The sequence below is a fragment of the Medicago truncatula genome, chromosome 6, assembly GCF_003473485.1.
Source record: "Medicago truncatula cultivar Jemalong A17 chromosome 6, MtrunA17r5.0-ANR, whole genome shotgun sequence".
NCBI classification, from domain to species: Eukaryota; Viridiplantae; Streptophyta; class Magnoliopsida; order Fabales; family Fabaceae; genus Medicago; species Medicago truncatula.
In genome coordinates, this window is record NC_053047.1 from 5,847,314 (window position 1) to 5,869,147 (window position 21,834).

A 21,834-nucleotide genomic window follows, 5' to 3' on the forward strand; every position below is an offset into this window, starting at 1 on the left:
ACTAGCCCAATACCAAAGTGAACCCAAGCCCAAGCCCAACACTATCCAGGTATTCATTTCATTTCAGTATTCAGAGACTCATTTCAATTCATTAGAGTCATGATAATGTGTTACTTTGGAACTTCAAGTTGTTCTTTTTTGGTTCTTAAATATTATTTTGGTACGTACTGTAATGTTATTTTAGATAAATAACTTTTATTTGTATTGTAATGCTATTTTGGAACTTCAAGTTCTTTTTTTGAATAATTAAAATTGCTTGGTACTAGTTGGCAATATTAAAGTTAATGTAATTTTTTTATTTATCTCGCGATTAACCGCATCAACTGAACCAATCCAAACCGCATTGGTTTGGTTTGGTTTGGTTTGGATGACTTTTTAAAAATCAACCGAACCAAACCAAACCGCATGCTTTTTTCTCTCGCGGTTTGGATGATTATTATGCTTGAAACCGAACCAAACCGCACCGCGAACACCCCTACGTTTAGGTAATGGTTTTAATACTTTCTTTTGGTCGGATTGTTGGGTGGGGACGGTATCGTTCATGGAGAGATTTAGAAGGTTGTATGACTTATCGATTCATAAGGATTTGTCGGTGGGGGAGATGCACGCTCTAGGGTGGGGCGAAGATGGGGAGGCTTGGAGGTGGAGGCGTCGTTTGTTAGCTTGGGAGGAGGAGTTAGTGGTGGAGATTAGAAATTTGCTTACTAACGTTACTTTGCAGGATGCTGAACAAGATGTCTGGCTTTGGCGGCCTAATATAGGTGATGGTTACACCGTTCGTGGTGTGTCAAATGCTCATGCGGCAGGAGATGCACAACCATGATGTCGTTTCGGATGCTCCTTGGCATAAGAGTGTTCCCTTGAAAGTTTCTATTTGCGCTTGGCGTCTTCTCCGCAATAGATGGCCAACAAAGGATAATTTGGTGCGGCGAGGTGTTATTACTAATGATACCCAATTATGCGTTACATGATGTGGAAAAAATGAAACAATTGATCACTTAATTATTCATTGTCCTATTTTTGACGACTTATGGCAACAAATTAAAACTTGGATTAATGTGTTTTCTGTGGACCCCCAACAGGTTTTAGACCATTATTATCAGTTTGTTTTTTCTTCAGATGGTTATACTCCAAGAAGGTCTTTTCTTGAATTGATTTGGCTTTGTGGTATTTGGGTTCTTTGGAATGAAAGAAATCAAAGATTGTTTGCTAACACAGCAAGAACAGAACATATCAAAAAGGCGTACCAACTCTGAGAAAATGTACCAACTTAATTACCAATAAGGAAGAATAGAACATATCAAAAATATAAATGCCGACATCAGGAATATGGCCACTATGTTTGCCGTTGCGCTCCAACCATGGTAGGGGAAAAAAGTGCAGTGACGAATAACACAATCGAGAGCAACTAGGTAAAAAGGCCAAGGTAAAGCTTCTTCATATAGTCTTTAGGAACTCTTCATTATTTCGTAGAGGAACCTTCAACGCTATGAAAACCAAAAAGCTTACAAATGATAGAAAGGAACCTATCTTACTTGCAACCACAAAATAGTCGGATGGATCTGGAGGCAACCGGGTAGTGTTTACTGACGATGCTCCCCAGAATATTGTGGCAACAGCAATGAATGTAGTTGACAGTAGATCTGTTGTCCACTTTGCAGCCTCTTCAACCAAGTCCTTATGAGATAGGTTGAAAAACCTATGAAGGCATATATCCAGCCTTATTTTTCTTGGTTCTGAAAGATGGTTGTGCAACGTCTTGGACCTTCCGCAAAACCAAAAAGTTTTTAACCGAGACAAACTACATTAATGAATATAAAATATAAGTTTTTACTTTTGCTGAGAATTAAAAAAATAATTTATACCTGAAACCATCAGAATTCTTGATGCTTGCAGAGTGTGGCATCTCTCCTGCTAAATGTAATATGTTGTTCCCAAACATGTCTTCATGTGACATAAACTCATTTCTAGAGTCTAACCCAATAAGGTACTCGAACACTGCATTTTGTCTATTTAAGACAGCATGTGAAAGCACACCTCTATTAGTTCTATCTTCCACGAACAAACAAAGAAAAGGGTTTAGATTTTGAAACATCCTCACAAACTCTACAATTGTAACATCCTCTATTAGTTCTATTTTTTAGTTTCAGCACAGAATGGAATTGTAGAGTTTGTGAGGATGTTTCAAAATCTAAAAAATTTTCTTTGTTTGTTCGTGGAAGATAGAACTAATAGATGTGTGCTTTCACATGTTGTCTTAAATAGACAAAAAGCAGTGTTCGAGTACCTTATTGGGTTAGACTCTAGAAATGAGTTTATGTCACATGACGACATGTTTGGGAACAATATATTACATTTAGCAGGAGAGATGCCACACAATGCAACTGGCCATCAGGGGTGGAATGCGTTTGTGAAAGTGCATCAAGAATTCTGATGGTTTCAGATATAAATTATTTTTTTAATTCTCAACAAAAGTAAAAACTTATATTTTATATTCATTAATGTAGTTTGACAAGGTTAAAAACTTTTTGGTTTTGCAGAGGGTCCAAGACGTTGCACAACCATCTTTCAGAACCAAGAAAAATAAGGATGGATATACGCCTTCAGAGGTTTTCAGCATATCTCATAAGGACTTGGTTGAAGAGGCTGCAAAGTGGGCAACAGATCTACTGCAACTACATTCATTGCTGTTGCCACAATATTCTGGGGAGTATCGTCAGTAAACACTACCCGGTTGCCTCCAGATCCATCCGACTATTTTGTGGTTGCAAGTAAGATAGGTTCCTTTCTATCATTTGTAAACTTTTTGGTTTTCATAGCGTTGAAGGTTCCTCTACGAAATAATGAAGAGTTCCTAAAGACTATCATGAAGAAGCTTTACCTTGGCCTTTTTACCTTGTTGCTCTCGAATGTGTTATTCGTCACCGCACTTTTTTCCTCTACCATGGCTAGAGCGCAACGGCAAACATGGTGGGCATATTCCTGAACATAGTGGGCATATTCCTGAACTGTAAGCTCCTCCAATAGAGGTGTTTGCCAAATATTTGAAGTGAACAATTTCATAATCTCAACTGCAGAAGCTCGGTCTTTTTGAAGTTCTCTATATCCTACACAACCATAAAACAGTATTTGAGAAGCAAAATGAAAAGTCAAATTTAACACACATACAAACAAAGCAAAATGAAACAGTATTTGGGGTTGGTATTAGAGTTAATTTTTCTGAGGCCCATAGCTCTTGGAGGCCCGACTTGATTGAGCACCTTGCACTCCCCCAAGGTCGGGCCTGCATCTCCTAAAGCATGGGCAACCGTTTTAGAGAGTGAAAAGTAAAAAAATAGGAGTAGAGAGTGGTCGAAATGATATTAACATTGAAAAATAATAATAATATTGTATTGATATTATCAATTTTTGTTGTAGAAAGGTCAATTATTCTTGCAATTAGGAAATAAAACTGAGCAAAGCCAAATAATTGGACACAATGGTTAATGTACTAACATAATTTAGGATTTGGGTGGACTTGACTTACCTTTCGATCAAACTCCAGATGAATAGATTATCAGAGTTTTCAACATTTGTACCGATAAAAAAAAAAAAAAAAAACTTTACCGAGTTTTCAACATTACATTACAGCATAATATTGTATGACACATCAGACTTGACGAATTCGCTTTATTAAAACAAAAGACATCCCCATCACCTGTTTTGTTTTTGAATAAGTCCCATTACACAAGTTTTACCAGGTCAATTTAATTATTATTATTATTATTTTGGGTGATTTAGAAAGAGAGAAATTATTGCATTTTAAAAATACAATCAAGGAGGTAGAAGACTTGTTTTAAAAAATAAAGGTGATGTCGTGGCATTGGAATTTTAGTAGATTGAAAATTGTCTCTTGCTTATATTACGTGTGGTAATGTATGTGCTGCTGTTCGCCTTTTGGAAAAGGCTCTTTGTGTTTCTGTTTTAGTTTTTGTGCTTCTGTGTTGGCTGCTAAGAGCTCAATCTATTTCTCATTTGTTGTATTGTTTTTGGCGCTCAGTTTCAGCTCGCCCTGAGCTGTTTTTGGTTGCGTAATTATCAATAAAACTTGGCTGATTCAAAACAAAAGGAAAGATATATATCAAGATCAAATGCTTGTGTCAAATAAGTTTGAGGTAATATTTTTTTATAGTAAATAAAATAGTTTAAATAAAGAGTAAAACTGAAGAGAGAAAAAAGTTACATTATAACTATCTATTCTCTTTACATAATATAATAATAATAATAATAACATCATCTAGATGGGAGGGAGCAACAGCCCTGCCAAGTGTGCAAGATTCATTGACTTCATACTATTATTTATATCTTTTTTGATAATGAATATATTAATTTTTTGACTAAACTATTATCTACTCATTTTTTGACAGTCGTTACATATATATATATATACTACTACTATATTTTGTTTCATGACATAATGACACATCATACATTTAACTTACTATTATCTTGACTTGAATTTGCTTTAGGTTTGAATTATATGACACTCGAAGAAACAACCAGGAAAGTAGACATTTTCAATAGATGTGTGGTATTTTGCAGTCTATAAATTAATATGACCGTTGTTTATCATTATTCCACTTCAAAATCAAAAAGTTTTCAAAGGGAGTTAAGTAGATCACAATGAAGCAGTTCGATTTTCTCTTTTGTGTAGTGAGCATTCTATGCATCAGTTTGGTATGCGCTGAAAATTTTCATCTGAAGAAATGCGTGGAGACGGAGAGGCAAGCTCTCTTAAGGTTTAAAGAAGCTGGAAATGGTAGCCTTTCATCATGGAAAGGTGAAGAGTGTTGCAAATGGAAAGGAATTTCATGTGATAATTTAACTGGTCATGTAACGAGTTTGAATCTCCATGCTTTAGATTATACTAAAGGATTGCAAGGTAAGTTAGATTCTTCAATATGTGAACTGCAATATCTTAGTTCTATAAATCTCAATAGAAATAACCTACATGGAAAAATCCCAAAGTGCATTGGTTCACTTGGTCAACTGATAGAGTTGAATCTTAATTTTAATTACTTAGAAGGAAAGATACCAAAAAGCATTGGGTCACTTGGTAACTTGATAGAGTTAGATCTTAGTGGTAATAAACTTGTTAGTGTCATTCCTCCTAGTTTGGGGAACCTTTCCAATTTGCGAACTCTTGACCTTGGATTTAATTATGATATGATTTCAAATGACCTTGAATGGCTTTCTCATCTCTCTAATTTGAGATACCTTGATATATCATTTGTTAATCTCACTCTAGCTGTTGATTGGTTGTCATCAATAAGCAAAACTCCATCTCTGTCTGAACTTCGTTTACTCGGTTGTGGGCTCCATCAAGCACTTCCTAAATCTATTCCCCACCTGAATTCTTCCATTTCTCTTAAATATCTCGATCTTAAAGAAAATGGTTTAAGATCAGCCATTGTGCCATGGGTAATTAATGTTAGCAAAGTCCTCACAAATCTAGATCTCTCGTATAATGAAATCGAGAGTAGCATACTAAAATCTTTTAGGAATATTTCTCAACTGCAAGAGTTACAACTAAACTCCAATAAACTGTCTGGCAGACTTAGTGATAGCATACAACAATTGTGTTCCCCAAAAAATGGTTTTAAGTATTTGGATCTGAGCAATAATCCGTTCATTGGAGGACCACTTCCTGATTTTTCTTGCTTTTCGTCATTGGAGGTATTATCTCTTGAAAGGAGCAATGTTTTCGGGACATTTCCAAAATCACTTGTTCATTTGCCTTCTCTTGCAAGAGTATATCTTTCCAAAAATCATTTGAATAGTCTGGATATTATTGATGATGCATCTCTACCAACCTTACAATTTCTAGATCTCAGTTTTAACCAAATGAAAGGATCACTACCACTATTTGAGAAGACTAAACTTGCCTCATTAAAATCACTACATCTCTCCCACAATCAGTTGAGTGGTGTGAATATCATTGATGATGCATCTCTACCAACAATACAATTTCTAGATCTCAGTTTTAACCAAATCAATGGATCATTACCACTATTTGAGATTACTAAACTTTCCTCATTAAAAAGAATTGATATCTCCCATAATCAGTTGAGCGGGCCGTTTCCACATACAATTGGCCAACTTTTTGGTCTAAAAGAGTTACATCTCTCTTCAAATAAGTTGAACGGTGTCATTAATGAAACACATCTATCAAACTTATCTCAATTGAAAATTTTCGATGTGAATCATAACTCGCTTTCATTCAACTTGAGTTCGGATTGGGTTCCACCTTTCAAACTTGAAACATTGTATGCATCATCGTGCACACTGGGTCCTAAATTTCCAACATGGCTCAAACATCAAGGAAAACTTGTGAATCTGGAAATCTCCAATAGTGGTATTTCAGATTCATTTCCTAAATGGTTTTGGAATCTATCTTCAAGTTTGCAATACTTGAATGTTTCACATAACAAACTTCATGGACACTTGCCAAAATACTTTCCAAGTTTGAAAGTAAAAGATTATTTTTTCAGTCAAAAGGTTGTGTGGGATTTCAGTTTCAATAATTTGAATGGTTCATTGCCACCTTTTCCAAAATTGCATTCTCTATTTCTCTCAAATAATATGCTTATAGGGTCCTTATCTTCTTTCTGTACTTCCTTGTCTCATAATTTAATTTATCTAGACTTGTCTAGTAATTTTCTAGCGGGGAAACTTTCAGATTGTTGGGGAAAGTTCCAGGATTTAGTAGTTCTAAATTTGGCAAAGAATAATTTATCAGGAAAAGTCCCCAAATCATTTGGAACTTTAGGAAAAATAGAATCGCTCCATTTAAATAACAACAACTTCTTTGGTGAAATTCCATCTTTGATCCTTTGTAACAACTTGAAATTAATTGATATTGGTGATAACAATCTACAAGGAATAATACCAACGTGGATAGGCCATCATCTTCATCAATTGATTGTTTTACGCTTACGGGAAAATAATTTCCATGGAAACATTCCCACAAGTATGTGCAATCTATCATTTCTTCAAGTGTTGGATCTCTCAAAAAACAACATAACAGGTGAAATACCACAATGCTTTAGTCACATAGCTGCATTATCAAATATAAAGTTTTCCAGAAAAGTCTTTCACTATGTCTCAGTCACAATATTTAGCTATCCAAATAGTCATGTTTTCGAAATCGGCTCCTTCAATCACAATGTTGTATTGGGATTGAAAGGATCAAATAGAGAATATGGTAAAAATCTCGGATTGGTGACAACAATTGATCTTTCTTGCAACAACCTAACAGGAGAAATACCCCACGATATACCAAAACTCGTGGCATTAGTTGGTTTAGACCTTTCAGGAAATCATCTCACAGGATTAATTCCCAAAAACATTGGTCATATGAAAATGTTAGAATCATTGGACTTGTCAAGAAATCATCTCTACGGTAAAATGCCAACAAGCTTTTCAAGTTTGACATTTCTTGGTTACATGAACCTGTCGTTCAACAATTTAGAAGGGAAAATTCCACTAGGTACTCAACTACAAACTTTTCATCCCTCTGCATATGTGGGGAACAGTGGACTTTGTGGACAGCCACTCATAAATCTTTGTCCTGGCGATGTGATTTCTCCAACAAAAAGCCATGATAAACATGCCACTGGTGAAGATGAAGATAAGCTCATAACCATTGGGTTTTATGTTAGCTTGGTGATTGGTTTTTTTGTTGGCTTTTGGGGAGTTTGTGGAACTCTTGTGATAAAAACGTCATGGAGGCATGCCTATTTCAAATTCTTCAACAACTTGAATGATTGGATCCATGTCATACTATCAGTTTTTGTAAATAGGTTGAAGAAGAGATTTCAAGTGGAAGATTAACTGGTAAGTTTCTTGTCATATACTCCCTCCGTACCAAATTATAAGGAAAAAAAATATGTTCACATTTATTAAGAAACTAAAATATTATAGTTTGCAGTATAATTTCTTCTGTTATCTTTGGACTAAGTTTCATAGAAAGATGTAAAAACAATTTTAATTGGTTATTAATTATAGAGAAAATGAAAGGGATAGCATAATAAATGGAAATTGCATTTAATCTCTCTTTGGAAAAGATGATTTTTTTTAAAAACATAATTAAATATGATAAAAATTAGTCATTTTTGTTTATAATTTGGGACAGAGAAAATGAGTTTTTTTGCTTATAATTTGGGACGGAGAACCTTTTATTTATTTATCAATAATAAAAATGCACACCAATGTATATTTTGTATTTTTTTTTTTTATAAAAGAATATATATTTAGTATATATAATGCATATATATTTGTTATTTAATTTCCTTTTACGTTTATTTATAATTTACACTCACACAAAATTAGTTGGCATAATTTATTTTTATTTTTAAATATGTGCAGGTAAGCTTCATTTGAGAGTGATATTTGCAATATTGTCTTCATCAATAATTGTTTCGTTTGGAACATGCGTGGTATTCTTTGGAGTACTCAACACAACCATTTTTTTCTCTCTTCAGTCATCTTCAGTTTTGTACCTTATATATTATAGAGTGCAGGAAGTCATATTTTCCAATGTCTTATATCTTAAGTTCTCCCTAAACTACTGTCTTGTTTATTGTTGTTTAAATCCTCATTTACAAGGAAAGGAAATATGAATCTGAATGTTTTGTTTTTGTTTTTATTTTGGTTTTTTCTAGATTACCTTTGAAGAATGGTGGGTAATTTACCCACCAACCAATGAAAATGAGCAATTTGTTGGTGGGGTCAAGATAGTTCATGGATACCACTTAAAAATGTGCTTATGTGGCTAATGTGTATTGGTTGGGGTAAATTACCCACCATTCTTCCATGGGTACCCTAGTTGTCACCTTTTATTTTATTTTATTTTATTATATTTATTAGTTAAATGGTGTCATTAATGAAACACATCTATCAAACTTATCTCGGTTGATAATTTTGGATGTGACTCAAAATTCTCTTTCATTCAACTTAGTTTGGATTGGGTTCCACCTTTCAAACTTGAAACATATATGCATCATCGTGCACATTAGGTCCTAAATTTCCAATATGGCTCAAACATTGTGGGGAACTTACAACTCTAGACATCTCAAATAGTGGTATTTCAGATTCAGTTCCTAAATGGTTTTGGAATCTCTCTTCGAGTTTGGAATACTTGAATGTTTCACATAACAAACTTAATGGACCCTTGCCAAAATCATTTCCAAGTAATAAAGTAAATAATAATTATGATTTTGTGTGGGATTTTAGTTTCAATAACTTGAACGGTTCATTGCCGTCATTTCCAAAACCGCGAGCTCTATTTCTCTCAAATAATATGTTTACATGGTCCATATCTTCTTTTTGTACATCCTCATCTCATAGTTTAGTTTATCTGGACTTGTCTAGTAATATGCTAGCGGGGCAGCTTTCAGATTGTTGGGGAAAGTTTCAATCTTTAGTAGTTTTGAATTTGGCAGAAAATAGAATATCTGGGAAAGTTCCCAACTCATTCGGCACTTTACAACAAATTGAATCAATCCATTTAAATAACAACAACTTCTCTGGTGAAATTCCATCTTTGATTCTTTGCCAGAACTTGAAATTAATTGATGTTGGTGATAACAATCTTCAAGGAACTTTACCGATGTGGATAGGTCATCATCTTCAAAAGTTGATTATTTTACGCCTGCGGGCAAATAAGCTTCAAGGAAACATTCCAACAAGCATGTGTAATCTATCATTTCTTCAAGTATTGGATCTCTCTATAAATAATATTACAGGGGAAATACCACAATGCTTCAGTAACATACTTGCTTTATCAAATTTGATGTTTCCAAGAAAAAGCTTTCACTATGTCACATCATCAGTTTCCTATACGGAGAGCATAGTGCATGAAATCGGCTTCTTCAGCGACAAGGCAAAATTTGCATTGAAAGGATCAAATAGAGAATATGGAAAAAATCTTGGATTGATAACAACAATTGATCTTTCTTGCAACCAATTAACCGGTGAGATACCCCAAAGTATAACAAAACTTGTTGCATTAGTTGGTTTAAACCTTTCAGGGAATAATCTCACAGGAATGATTCCCAACAACATTGGTCATATGAAAATGTTAGAATCACTTGACTTGTCAAGAAACCATCTTTCGGGTAGAATGCCAACAAGCTTTTCAAATTTGACATTTCTTGGTTACATGAACCTGTCGTTCAACAACTTAGAAGGCAAAATTCCACTAAGCACTCAACTACAAACTTTTGATTCCTCTTCATATGTGGGGAATAATCGACTTTGTGGACAACCGCTCATAAATCTTTGCCCTGGCGATGTCACTTCTCCAACTAGAAGTCCAGAGAAACAACTCCCAGATGAAGATGAAGATAAGCTCATAACCTTTGGGTTTTATGTTACCTTAGGGCTTGGTTTTTTTGTTGGATTTTGGGGAGTTTGTGGAACTCTAGTGATAAAAACATCATGGAGGCATGCCTATTTTAAATTCTTCAAGAACATGAATGATTGGATCCATGTCACACTGGCAGTTTTTATGAAGAGGTTGAAAAAAAATATTTCAAGTCCAAGACTAACAGGTAAATGCATTATTAATATACCTTCTATATAGTGTATCATTACAAATGCATGCTTGTTGTTTGAAAAAGTAAATTTCCTTATAATTTCCGCACACATAGTTGAAATGATTGTATTTTTTATCAATAATTAATTGTAGTGAAAAGCTTCAACTGAGAGAGTAATATGTCGCAATGTCTTCATCAATCCAAGAGTATTCTTTGGAGTTCTCTTCAGCCATCACCATTGTTCTTTATATATATATACATAGAGTGCAAGAAGTTATCTTTCTTGGTGTGTATTTCAGATTCTTCCTAAACTACTTTCTTATGTATTGTTGCTTAAATCCACATGTACATGGAAAGAAAATATGTATTTTTTTCCTTTAATTTAATCACAGAAATCCAAATCCATTTATGTTAAAAACTCATCCATCATAGACAAAGATGACCTTTCCACGAAGTTTGACTTATATGTTATCTGCATTATAGTTTGCAAGTGGCCCTCTTTGGCTTGTAGATAAAGCTTATGAAAATAGTTTATAGTTTCTTATATGAAAACGGTGACTTCATTTTATTTTTTGTTATAGAAATAATTTATACATATGCACTTATATGATACATGTTTGTGCTATAAGAGTTTAAATAAGCTGTTTATCCAAATACGGTAAACATAATCTTCAACAAAAAACCATTTTTATACAATATCCTTATCAAATAATAAGTTTACAGGATCCCTATCTTTTTTTTGTACATCCTCGTCTCATAGTTTAATTTATTTGGTCTTGCTATGGTGCCGCCATGGCTGATATTCGATAACACTGCATTAAAATCAATTGTTCAAATGATTGGTATAAATTAACTTATTAAAAATAAAACATAAAAGATAGTTCTGCACTGGGAGAAGTTATCACAATAAATAACCTTATGCCATTGGTAATGGACGTTAGCCCTCTTTGCTCGGGCCTCTCATGCAACACAATGAACTGTTGTTGATCCCAAGCATCTCCACCGCATGCTCCATCGATCTTCATTGCTTCCGGCTCTTGATTGATTTTAATTTTGGGAGGAAAAGAAAAGCGCGAGAAAATTTGAAGTGGTACACGAAGAAAATTGTATACGCACTCACAATGATACTATGTAAGGATCCATGTTTGCTCATAGTAGATATTTGATTGATCCTATAGTAGTATCCATGAGTAAAAACAAAAAGATTTAAACAAGAACCTGATTCATATATAACTAATTATTGATCATTTTAATCGTTTCTATATCTTTATTCGGCATCGTTCACCATTTTGAAGACAGTATCAGCCCGCTCAGCAATGTTTGGTACTTTATAATTCTAAGCGACGTAAACTCCGGCAACAGTTCCTGCTTTAAAAGAAAAGCAATTATTGATTACACCAATTGGAATTTCTCTTTAGGTGTTCTCTTGCATTTTGTACATGTTGTTTTTACTGAGTTTATCCTTTGTTAGTGTGCTGCCTTCTGTTTTGTGGTGCCTATTTGTACTCTTTTTCCTCCATAGCCGGTTAAGTGCATCTTATGCTAGCCGAGCCTAATTATATTTGCTGATTCAAAAAAAAAAAAAAATGTTGCTCTCGCGGCCGCTACCAAGAGAATCAGTGTAAGGATCAATCAAAATTAGAGATGAAATTATAACTTAATTTATAGATATTTGGTTACCACGCTACCACGCGAGACATATTTGGTTACCCTTCACTTTGGGTTTTATGTTCGCTAAGGGCTTCGTTTTTTCATTGGACTTTGGGGAGTTGGTGGAAGTCTAGTGATAAAAACATCATGTAGACATGCCTATTTCAAATTACTCAACAACATGAATGATTGGATCCATGTCACACTAGCAGTTTCTGTGAATAGGTTGAAGAAGAGATTCCAAGTCCAAGATTAACTGGTAAATTCCTTTTAAAAAATATGGCATGATAACTCGGCCTGATTATCTCACACAATATCGATCAGACTGAATGATTGGTTTGGCTCAAAGTTCATTAAGTTGGATAAAATATTTAGCGAAAACCATCCTCACCTGTACCTGTAAACCAGTGTATTTAGGATCTCATTATGTTCATTATGTGTGTTCAATAAAAGAAGAATATTTTATTATGTCACACAATATCATTAAATGGCACATCAATTTGTTAGACATATAAAGATGTCTAAGGGAATTCTGTTCTGCATTTTGTTGTCAAATTATGAATATGAAATATTTTTCATATTCATTAAATGAAGTATAGGGAGATAGGAACATGAATACGAACATAACGATGTCTAAGGGAATTCTAAATACGAGCATATGTAGAATTGTTGGCAGGTATAATCATGGAATTTCACCAAAATTATACAATCATGCAATGCAACTAATCGTTGTGCAGAGAAGAATTTTCAATTTATTCTAAATTCTGTTATGTCAAATGCGTTGATTATGCAATACAACTAAAATTATACAATCATCTCACGAAGCACTTATTTATCAAATTAGAGCATATTTACAAGTGTAGCTAATAATAATTAATAAAAATTATTATAGCATATTTACATTCAACCCATACATTCCTTTCCATATGGTGCTAACGAATAAGTGGAGGCAAACGTTGAGGATAAGTCGAAGAAATGACATGAAATTTTGCAAAAATAGTCCTTTGGGTCATTCGGAATTTTAAAACGGTTTCTACTAGTTTCACCTCTTACCGGTTCGTTCACCTATAGTCAAGATGCCATACTGCCTTTGGAAGTCAATGTACAGTTCCTAAACAAATTCAACTTGGTATTGATTGGTATCAACATGTTATGTTAATGGAGTTAGACTAGATGGATATCGGCTAATGACCAAAGCCTACAATGAATGAGTCAAGTTCAAGCGATTTGTTGGAGGAAATCAAGTTTGGAAAACTTATTTCACCGGTTGGGGTTAAAGACTCAACTATCGGCTAGTGAATATAGAGGGCGAAGAACTCAACAAAAGCATTAATGAAAAGTATTTAAAGAAATATTATCCTGCAACTGGAAAAATATTAAAGACCAGTCGGAAGAAAATTCAATTGATGTTCATGAAGAGGAAACAAAATCCTTAACACCTTCACTGTTTTGAAGAAAATTCGTTAAGAGGGATCTGGTAGCGATGCATATTCATCATCCAATGGTGGTGTGAAATAACCACTAATGGAAAGAAAACCTCGGTAGGATACAACTCTGTATGGACACGGCCGATGAATATCTCCAAGACACGAGCAAGCAATACGACTCCGCTTGACTTGTAAGGATTAAACCTCAATTTTTCGTAATCGGAAATTGACTTACTTTCTCTGTTGGATTATCAGGAGACCTGGAAGCAGGATCGTGGTTTAAACCTCGGTTTTGATTCATACCTTTGAATCAAGGACCGTGGTTTGGCTTTCTGTTTAGAAAATCCATATTATCTTTCTCAAGCCAAGGTAGAGTCTCTAAGAGTTAGTTATTGGTTTTATGGTGCAATAATGTTAACATCGTTTGCATGCAACAGTTTAGCTTACATCACATCTCCTCATCAATTAGAGCTAATCGATAATGCAACATGGAAAAAAAAAATACACCTAAAAATATTTACTCTATTAGTCGAAATAACTTGATAAGTGTTTCAAGGATATGCAACCGAGTTTTCTCGAGTCCATTGAAGAGTACAAAAGTCCTAAAGACATCAAACTTAATCAAAGTACAATGGAGATGAGGCATTTAAGTTGTACTCCATGTTTCTATCGTAACTAACCGAAATAAATTATGGCATTGAACTTACTTAACTATTGATTTAAAGAACATTTTTACTAATAAAAAAAAAATTAACAGTTTTGAACATTACAGACAAGGATGGCAAAAATGGGCGTACCCGCGGATATCTGTGGATAAAATTCACCACGAACGTGGGGCGGATAGCTTAACCGGTATTCACAAGTATAATAAACAGATATTTGATATTTGATATATTATAGAGTGCAGGAAGTTAGAGTATTTTTATTGCCGAAAAAATTATACTAAAATTAACATAACCACTAATTTACTAACAGTTAACAGAATTAATATAACAAAAATAGAATTAAAAGACACAGAAAATATGCATAGACATAACATTTTTCCACGGCACATAAGGATTTATACAGAAAATATCTGATAAAGTAGTTCAGTAAAAACATAAGATGATCATAACTCATAAGAGATAAATGTAGTAAAACAGAACATAAAGAATACTCTTGGATGCAACATGCATGTTCCAAATAGAACATTTATTGAGGAGACACTGCGACATATCACTCTCTCATATGAAGAAGATTTACCTACAAATAAAGGAAAAATAATATTTCATCTCACCTGATATTCAGTGTGTACAAATTACAAATGTCAATAAGGGATCAATAAGGAATTTACCTGTTAGTCTTGGACTTGGAAATTATTTTTGAACTTGTTTATAAAAACTGCTAGTGTAACATGAATCCAATCATTCATGTTCTTGAAAAATTGGAAATAGACATGTCTCCATGATGTTTTAATCACAAGAGTTCCACAAACTCCCCAAAATCCAATTATGAAACCAAGTACCAAGGTAACATAAAACCCAAAGGTTATGAGTTTATCTTCATCTTCGTTAGGAATATATTTGTCATGACTTGTAGTGGAAGAAACCACATCTCCTGGGCAAAGATTCATGAGTGGTGAGCCACAAAGTCCACTATTCCCCACGTATGTAGAAGGATCAAAAGATTGTAGTTGAGTGCTTAGTGGAATTTTGCCTTCTAAGTTATTGAAAGACAAGTTCATGTAACTAAGAAATGTCAAATTTGAAAAGCTTGTTGGCATTTTACCCGAAAGATGGTTTCTTGACAAGTCGAGTGATTCCAACATTTCCATATGACCAATGTTTTTGGGAATTAATCCTGTGAGATGATTTCCTGAAAGGTTCAAATCAACTAATACCACAAGTTTTGTTATACTTTGAGGTATTACTCCGGTTAAGTGGTTGCTTGAAAGATCAATAGTTGCCATCAATCCAAGATTTTTTCCATATTCTCTGTTTGATCCTTTTAATGCCAATATTTCTTTGTCATTGAAGGAGCCAACCTCATACACTTCATTGTTTCGAAATCCAATTGTGTATGAGATATAGTGGAAACTTTTTCTTGGAGAGTTCAAATTAGATAAAGCAATTATGTCACCTAAGCATTATGGTATTTCCCCTATAATATTGTTTTCAGAGAGATCCAATACTTGAAGAAATGATAGGTTACACATACTTGTAGGAATATTACCTTGGAACTTATTTGCTCGTAGACGTAAAACAATCAGCTGATGAAGATGAGAGCCTATCCACATTGGTAATATTCCTTGGAGATTGTTATCCCCGAGATCAATTAGGGCTAAGCTGCTGCAAAGGGTTAAAGGTGGAATTTCGCCCGAAAAGTTATTGTTATTTAAGTGAATCGACTCAATATGTCGTAAAGAGCCAATTGAGCTAGGTATTTTTCCTGATAATTTATTTTTTGCCAAATTCAAAACTTGTAACATTTCAAATTTCTTCCAACAATTTGAAAGTTGACCCTCTAGCAAGTTACTAGACAAATCCAAATAAGTTAAAACCATAGACAAGGATGTACAAAAAGAAGATAAAGACTCTGTAAACATATTACTTGAGAGAAATAGAGCGTACAACTCTGGAAAAGGAGGCAGTGAACCATTCAAATTGTTGAAACTAAAATCCCACACATTCTCAAATTTTACTTTCATACTTGTAAATGACTTTGGCAAAGGTCCATTAAGTTGGTTATGTGAAACATTCAAGTATTGTAAACTCGAAGAGAGATTCCAAAACCATTTAGGAAATGAATCCGAAATACCACAATTAGAGATGTCGAGAATCATAAGTTCCCCTTGATGTTTGAGCCATGATGGAAATTTAGGACCTAATGTGCATGAAGATGCATATAGTGTTTCTAGTTTGAAAGGTGCAACCCAATCTGAACTCAATTTGAATGAAAGTGAATTTTGATTTACATCCAAAATTGTCAACTCAGATAAGTTTGACAAATGCACTTCATTAATGACATCGTTCAACTTATTTGAAGTGAGAAGCAACTCACTTAGACTAGAAAGTTCACCCATTGTATGTGGAAATGGTCCGCTCAACTGGTTATGAGATAGATCAAGTAGTTCTAATGAAGCAAGTTTGGTTATCTCTAATAGAGGCATTGATCCACTCAGTTGGTTAAAACTGAGGTCTAGAGTCGTCATGGTCGATAGAAATTCACCATCAAAGATATCCACTCCATTCAAATGATTATGAGAAAGATCTAAATTTGTGAGAAAAGACAAGTGAACATATGATTTAGGTAATATGCCAACGACATTGGTATTTCGAAGAGATAATGTGTCCAATGATGAAAAATATGAAACATCTGGAAGTGACCCACGTTCGAATGGGTTATCACTTAGATCTAAACGCCCTAAACCATTTTTTGCAGAACACAATTGTTGTATGTTGTCATTGAGTTTGCCAGACAGTTTGTTGGAGTGCATTCGTAACTCTTTCAGTTGACACATACTCCTAAAGGATTTTGGTATGTTACCATGGAGTTCATTATCTGAGAGATCAAGATATTGAAGAAAAGCCATGCTTGCAAAATCATATGGAATAATTTGTTGCAAAGAGTTGAATGAAAGATCAAGATTTGTGAGGACTTTACCAACATTAATCACCCATGGAAGAATGGAAGAGTTTAAACTATTTCCCCCAAGATTGAGGGATTTTAGAAAAATTGAAGTATTTAAGTGGGGAATAGATTTAGGAGTGACTTGATGGAGCCCACAACCATATAAATGAAGTTCAGACAAAGAATGAATTTTGCTTATTGATGACAACCAATCAACAGCTAGAGTGAGATTGACATATGATAGATCAAGGTATCTCAAATTAGAGAGATGAGAAAGCCATTCAAGGTCATTTGAAAACATAAAATAATTATAGGAAATATCAAGAGTTTGCAAACTGGAAAGGTTCCTTAGACTAGAAGGAATGACACTAACAAATTTGTTACCACTAAGTTTCAACTCTTTCAGCTGACCAAGTGAGCCCATGCAGTGTGGGATCTTTCCTTCTAGGTAATGATAACTAAGTTCTAGAAAAATTAGATGTTGAAGTTCACATATTGAAGAATCTAACTTACCTCGCAATGCTTTAGTATAATTTATAGGCCCCAGATTCAAACCGATCACATGATGAGTGAAATTATCACATGAAATTCCTTCCCATTTGCAACATTCTTCACCTTTCCATGAGGTAAGGTCGTTCCTTCCAAGAATGAGAGCATTTTTGAACTTAAGGAGAGCTTGCAAGTCTGTTTCCACACACTTGTTCATATGAAAACTTTCAGCACATAACAAATTCATGCATAGAATTGTCACCACATAAAGGAGAAAATTGAACCCACAATAAGGCATTCTGATAAACTCAACGCCCTTGGATTATTTTTTGTGTGTATGTGTATGGAAATTGCAATCAAATAGATAGAGAAGTTAACTGAATTGTAATGTGGAATAATGATGAACAAGTGTCATAGTAATTTATATACAGCAAAATAATGATTCTGCCTTCTATTTTTGAAAATGTCTTCTTGCTTAGTTTTCATAAGAAAAAAAAGTCTACTTGCCTAGCTCTTTCTTAGGGTGTCATATTTCAAACTTCTTAATTGGCTTAAAGTCAAATGAACTAAACCATGAGACAAGACTTTGTATATGCATCTTAACCTAAAGTCAATCAAAATATGTCCCTCAACTTTATGATGAGAAAGATTTTTGTCTGGTAAACCAAATCGAAATTAAGAAAATAAAGTTAAATATAATTTTGGTCTCTCAACTTTATCTTATTTTTAGTTTTGGTTCTATTTTAAATTCATGTGTGTGGGAGATCTGAGGAACGCGGAGAGCAACAATGGACTAAATGGCTAAGATCTCTACAAGAAATTGACACTATATGTTTACTTAAAACCATAAGATATTATGTATATAAATCATCTCTCTTGTATATCTAATATTTTCTTCATTCCTAATGATGTAGGACTAACCACCAGCACTAAAACCCAATAAATATTTTTTTTTAAGTGTGAGTCACTGACATCAATAGCTTGATCCATACTAAGATTCCGTTACCACTTTTTCACATTTGAAACCAATAATCTTTTCTTCAAGTACGAGTCATACATCATATTTGAAAAATATAATGTTAATTAATTTAATTGAGTTGGCTATGCTATATATTAAAAATATTAAACCCATTTGTTTTTCTTCAATGAGTTTCAGGCCCATTGAAAATTTCTGAGACTTGACTAAGATTAATTTATTATGAGAAAGATGTTTGTTGGAAGTTGGTTAAACGAGTGGAAATTTTTAGATTTTTCTTTGGGGTGGACTTCAACATCCTTCCATATGCCGTGGATATATGGTTGAAAATAAAGTGTTAATTAATTCAGTTGAATGGACTATTCAAAAGAAGATTGAACTTTTTGCATTGTAACAAAAAAAAAAAAAAAACAAGGTCTCTCAACCTATAAACATTAAAACGCAACATACATTAGGACGAACATTAAGATAAACATTGAAATATGACACTAAAACCAGAAAAACATTGCAAAAACTAAGACAAACATTGAAATATGTCGTTAACACACTAAACATTAAGATAAACATTAGGATAATTAGATTCAAACATTTCTGTTTACGGACACTTTTTACATTTGCAGTTTAAACGAACATAAGTGAAAAATGCAGAATGTACGTCGTAATCATTCTTAATCTCTAGATGATAAACATAAGTCCATTCGTCCCCATCTGAACTCATATCTACAAGTGTGACTTGAACTGTTATATGAGACATTTGGTTTTCACCAAATTCACGAAAACAGATTGACTGCTATTAGCCTCTAAGGCTCTTTTGGTAAAATCAGCGAATAACTGATAACTGATGGTTGTTGACTAATAGCTGATAAACTATTTAAAATATTTGATAAAATTAGCTGTTCAATTAATTGTAATTGTACATTGACATAAAAGGATATTTTTCATTCATAATAATTTTTTAAGAGTTTTATAATACAATTTATACCAACATAATCAATATATTTTTTGCTAAAAAAATTAGGTTTAAGTTTATTTAATTGAGTTATTATACTTTATGAATGATTAAAGTATAAAACTTTATTTATTAAACAAAGTAAAAAATAACCGATAAAATAAAAAAAAGATAAATACAAGTGTATTTCATTTAGTTATTATAGATGTTGCACCGCAATATATTCAATGAGTGCTAAACAGAAACAGCATACTTGAAATATAACTTGTCAAAAAAAAATACTTGAAATATAAAAAATATGTCTTACAGTAGTGTTCTTTTGATTTTAAAGTATAATAAATTATAAAACATAAATATGAATTTTAGTTAAATTAATAATGGTAAAATGGAATAAAAGATGATAAGCTATAAGCTCAAACGCTACTTGAAATAGCGTCTGGAAAATAAGTTATAAGCTAGTAAAATAAGCTAAAAGCTTGTGGTGAAAAGACCGTTATAAGCAATAAGCTAGAATCTTGACTTTGCCAAACAGAGCCTAAATATTATTTTAAAAATAGAGTAAAAAAGAAAGATACAGCATACGTCAGCAACTTTTATGCACAAATTAACCCTAATTTGTGTGCATAATTACAAAACATGTGGTAAAAGAGATACAAAGAGTTTCCAATTATCAAAAGAGACAGAAAGATACATCATAATTCAGACTTTTCTAGTGAATACATGAGCAAGGGGATTGGATCCTCTCCGGTGACTGAAGGGTCTAGTAAAATTCTACCCGTTGAAAAATAAATGCATTTGATAAATTAAATGTTAAAATCAAGAGAGAGAAGATGTTTAATGACTTAGATTTGGTTCTGGAAATAACTGCAGATATTCTCACAGAAGACAATCTATTCACATGAGCAAGTTTATGTTATTTATGATGGAGCAAGGTTATTATCTCAATGCCAATGAACCAAAATACTACACTATAGTACTATATTCATAATGGATCAAAAAATATAATATTAAACCGTGTATATCACCAATTTAAGAGAGAGATAAGAATACACACCTAAATTATTGAAGGATTTACCTCCTTTATGTTGGTTAGCGATTGGTAATGCACATTCTTTTCTTGATAAATCAAGTTAAACACTAAACATTTTAAGTGAAACACAAATCAAAATTTTATTAAAACGCAAATAGTAGAGGTGCACGAATGCTTCATATAAGTTGAAGGTTAAACTTGCTAATGCTTATAAACCAATAAAAAAGAGTTAACAGATGGAACATGAAAATTTGATGTAAATCATTCTAGTTGATTTAATAACAATATCTCAAATACAAATTTAAAGTACCAAATCATTTCTTTAATGCAAATAACATAGGGTAATAATTTATTCTCTTTGCACTCAACACCAAGTGGTAACCAAAAGAAACCTATAAATCAAACACAACAAAAAAAAGTCCTTACAATGTTAATAACGTAAAGCAAAATTGAGTTAAAGTTGGAGAGTAATATAGAAGGTTGATTTAGAATACCTCAAAAGAAAAAATTGGTAGATCCGACCTTGTTGAACCAAAAACATTGCATCAAGTAGTAGAAAAACATGTAAATCTATAGATTTGTTTTCAAATATGAAAAATTGAAAGTGAAAACCTCAATGAAATTCAATCCTCAAACAATTGAATGTTTCTCGTAAAGAAAAATAACTCAAGTGAAAGAACTATGAACAAAAATACCCAATCGAGTGGCTTGGTTGCTAAAACAAATTGTTACTTCCCGGTGCTTCGTCTTCTTTGGTGGAGCTTCCACTTTGTCATCTCAATCATTCTCTTCTCATCTGAATTTGTTCACTATCAAATATCTCTTCTCATCTGAATTTGATCACTATCAAATAGTTAGAATGTAAAGTACCAAATGAGCATAGAATCAAATGAATGAAGCTTATTACATAAGCGTCAATTAAACAAAACTCACCATGTTGTTCACATTTCAATCTTCTACTATCTACCTTAGAATACACTAAGGCACATGTTAAAAACACAAATTTACGATTATTATAAATAACATTGACTTAAACTCAATACCTTAAACCTCAAAATATACAAATTTAGATCGATGGGTATCTAAAATCAAACTCAAATCATTTTTTTTCTAAACCGTCAAAAGAT

The 21,834-nt window shown here is 33.2% G+C and overlaps 4 protein-coding genes across 5 annotated transcripts; 2 read left to right on the forward strand and 2 right to left on the reverse strand.

Moving 5' to 3' along the window:
• Positions 1-3,953: 3,953 nt before the first annotated feature.
• On the forward strand, positions 3,954-8,686 carry LOC25495466 (receptor-like protein EIX2). Of its 2 annotated transcripts, XM_024786653.2 has the most exons (3): positions 3,954-4,154; positions 4,509-7,875; positions 8,407-8,686. In XM_024786653.2, the coding sequence occupies exon 2, from the start codon at positions 4,663-4,665 to the stop codon at positions 7,870-7,872; it is 3,210 nt and encodes a 1,069-aa protein (XP_024642421.1). In that variant the 5' UTR covers positions 3,954-4,154; positions 4,509-4,662; the 3' UTR covers positions 7,873-7,875; positions 8,407-8,686. The 2 variants fall into 2 exon arrangements, with proteins under 2 accessions (XP_024642421.1, XP_013451142.1); XM_013595688.2 differs by lacking the exon at positions 3,954-4,154 and having other exon boundaries at positions 4,494-7,875.
• A 729-nt stretch (positions 8,687-9,415) lies between these two features.
• LOC25495467 (receptor-like protein EIX2) lies at positions 9,416-10,624 on the forward strand. The gene has a single exon (XM_024785861.2). It carries the CDS (start codon positions 9,416-9,418, stop codon positions 10,622-10,624), a length of 1,209 nt encoding a protein of 402 aa, XP_024641629.2.
• A 4,051-nt stretch (positions 10,625-14,675) lies between these two features.
• On the reverse strand, positions 14,676-18,169 carry LOC112416079 (receptor-like protein EIX1). The gene is made up of 2 exons (XM_024785859.2): positions 14,988-18,169; positions 14,676-14,896 (listed from the first exon to the last, which is right to left on the reverse strand). Exon 1 carries the CDS (start codon positions 18,048-18,050, stop codon positions 15,780-15,782), a length of 2,271 nt encoding a protein of 756 aa, XP_024641627.1. The 5' UTR covers positions 18,051-18,169; the 3' UTR covers positions 14,676-14,896; positions 14,988-15,779.
• On the reverse strand, positions 14,991-15,602 carry LOC25495468 (receptor-like protein EIX2). The gene has a single exon (XM_024786337.1). It carries the CDS (start codon positions 15,600-15,602, stop codon positions 14,991-14,993), a length of 612 nt encoding a protein of 203 aa, XP_024642105.1.
• Positions 18,170-21,834: the final 3,665 nt, after the last annotated feature.

What these genes read in the sequence shown, in the direction of transcription:
- LOC25495466 (XM_024786653.2), top strand. Translation starts at nt 4,663, where the DNA reads ATGAAGCAGTTCGATTTTCTCTTTTGTGTAGTGAGCATTCTATGCATC.
- LOC25495467 (XM_024785861.2), top strand. Translation starts at nt 9,416, where the DNA reads ATGCTAGCGGGGCAGCTTTCAGATTGTTGGGGAAAGTTTCAATCTTTA.
- LOC25495468 (XM_024786337.1), bottom strand. Translation starts at nt 15,602, where the DNA reads ATGGCAACTATTGATCTTTCAAGCAACCACTTAACCGGAGTAATACCT.
- LOC112416079 (XM_024785859.2), bottom strand. Translation starts at nt 18,050, where the DNA reads ATGCCTTATTGTGGGTTCAATTTTCTCCTTTATGTGGTGACAATTCTA.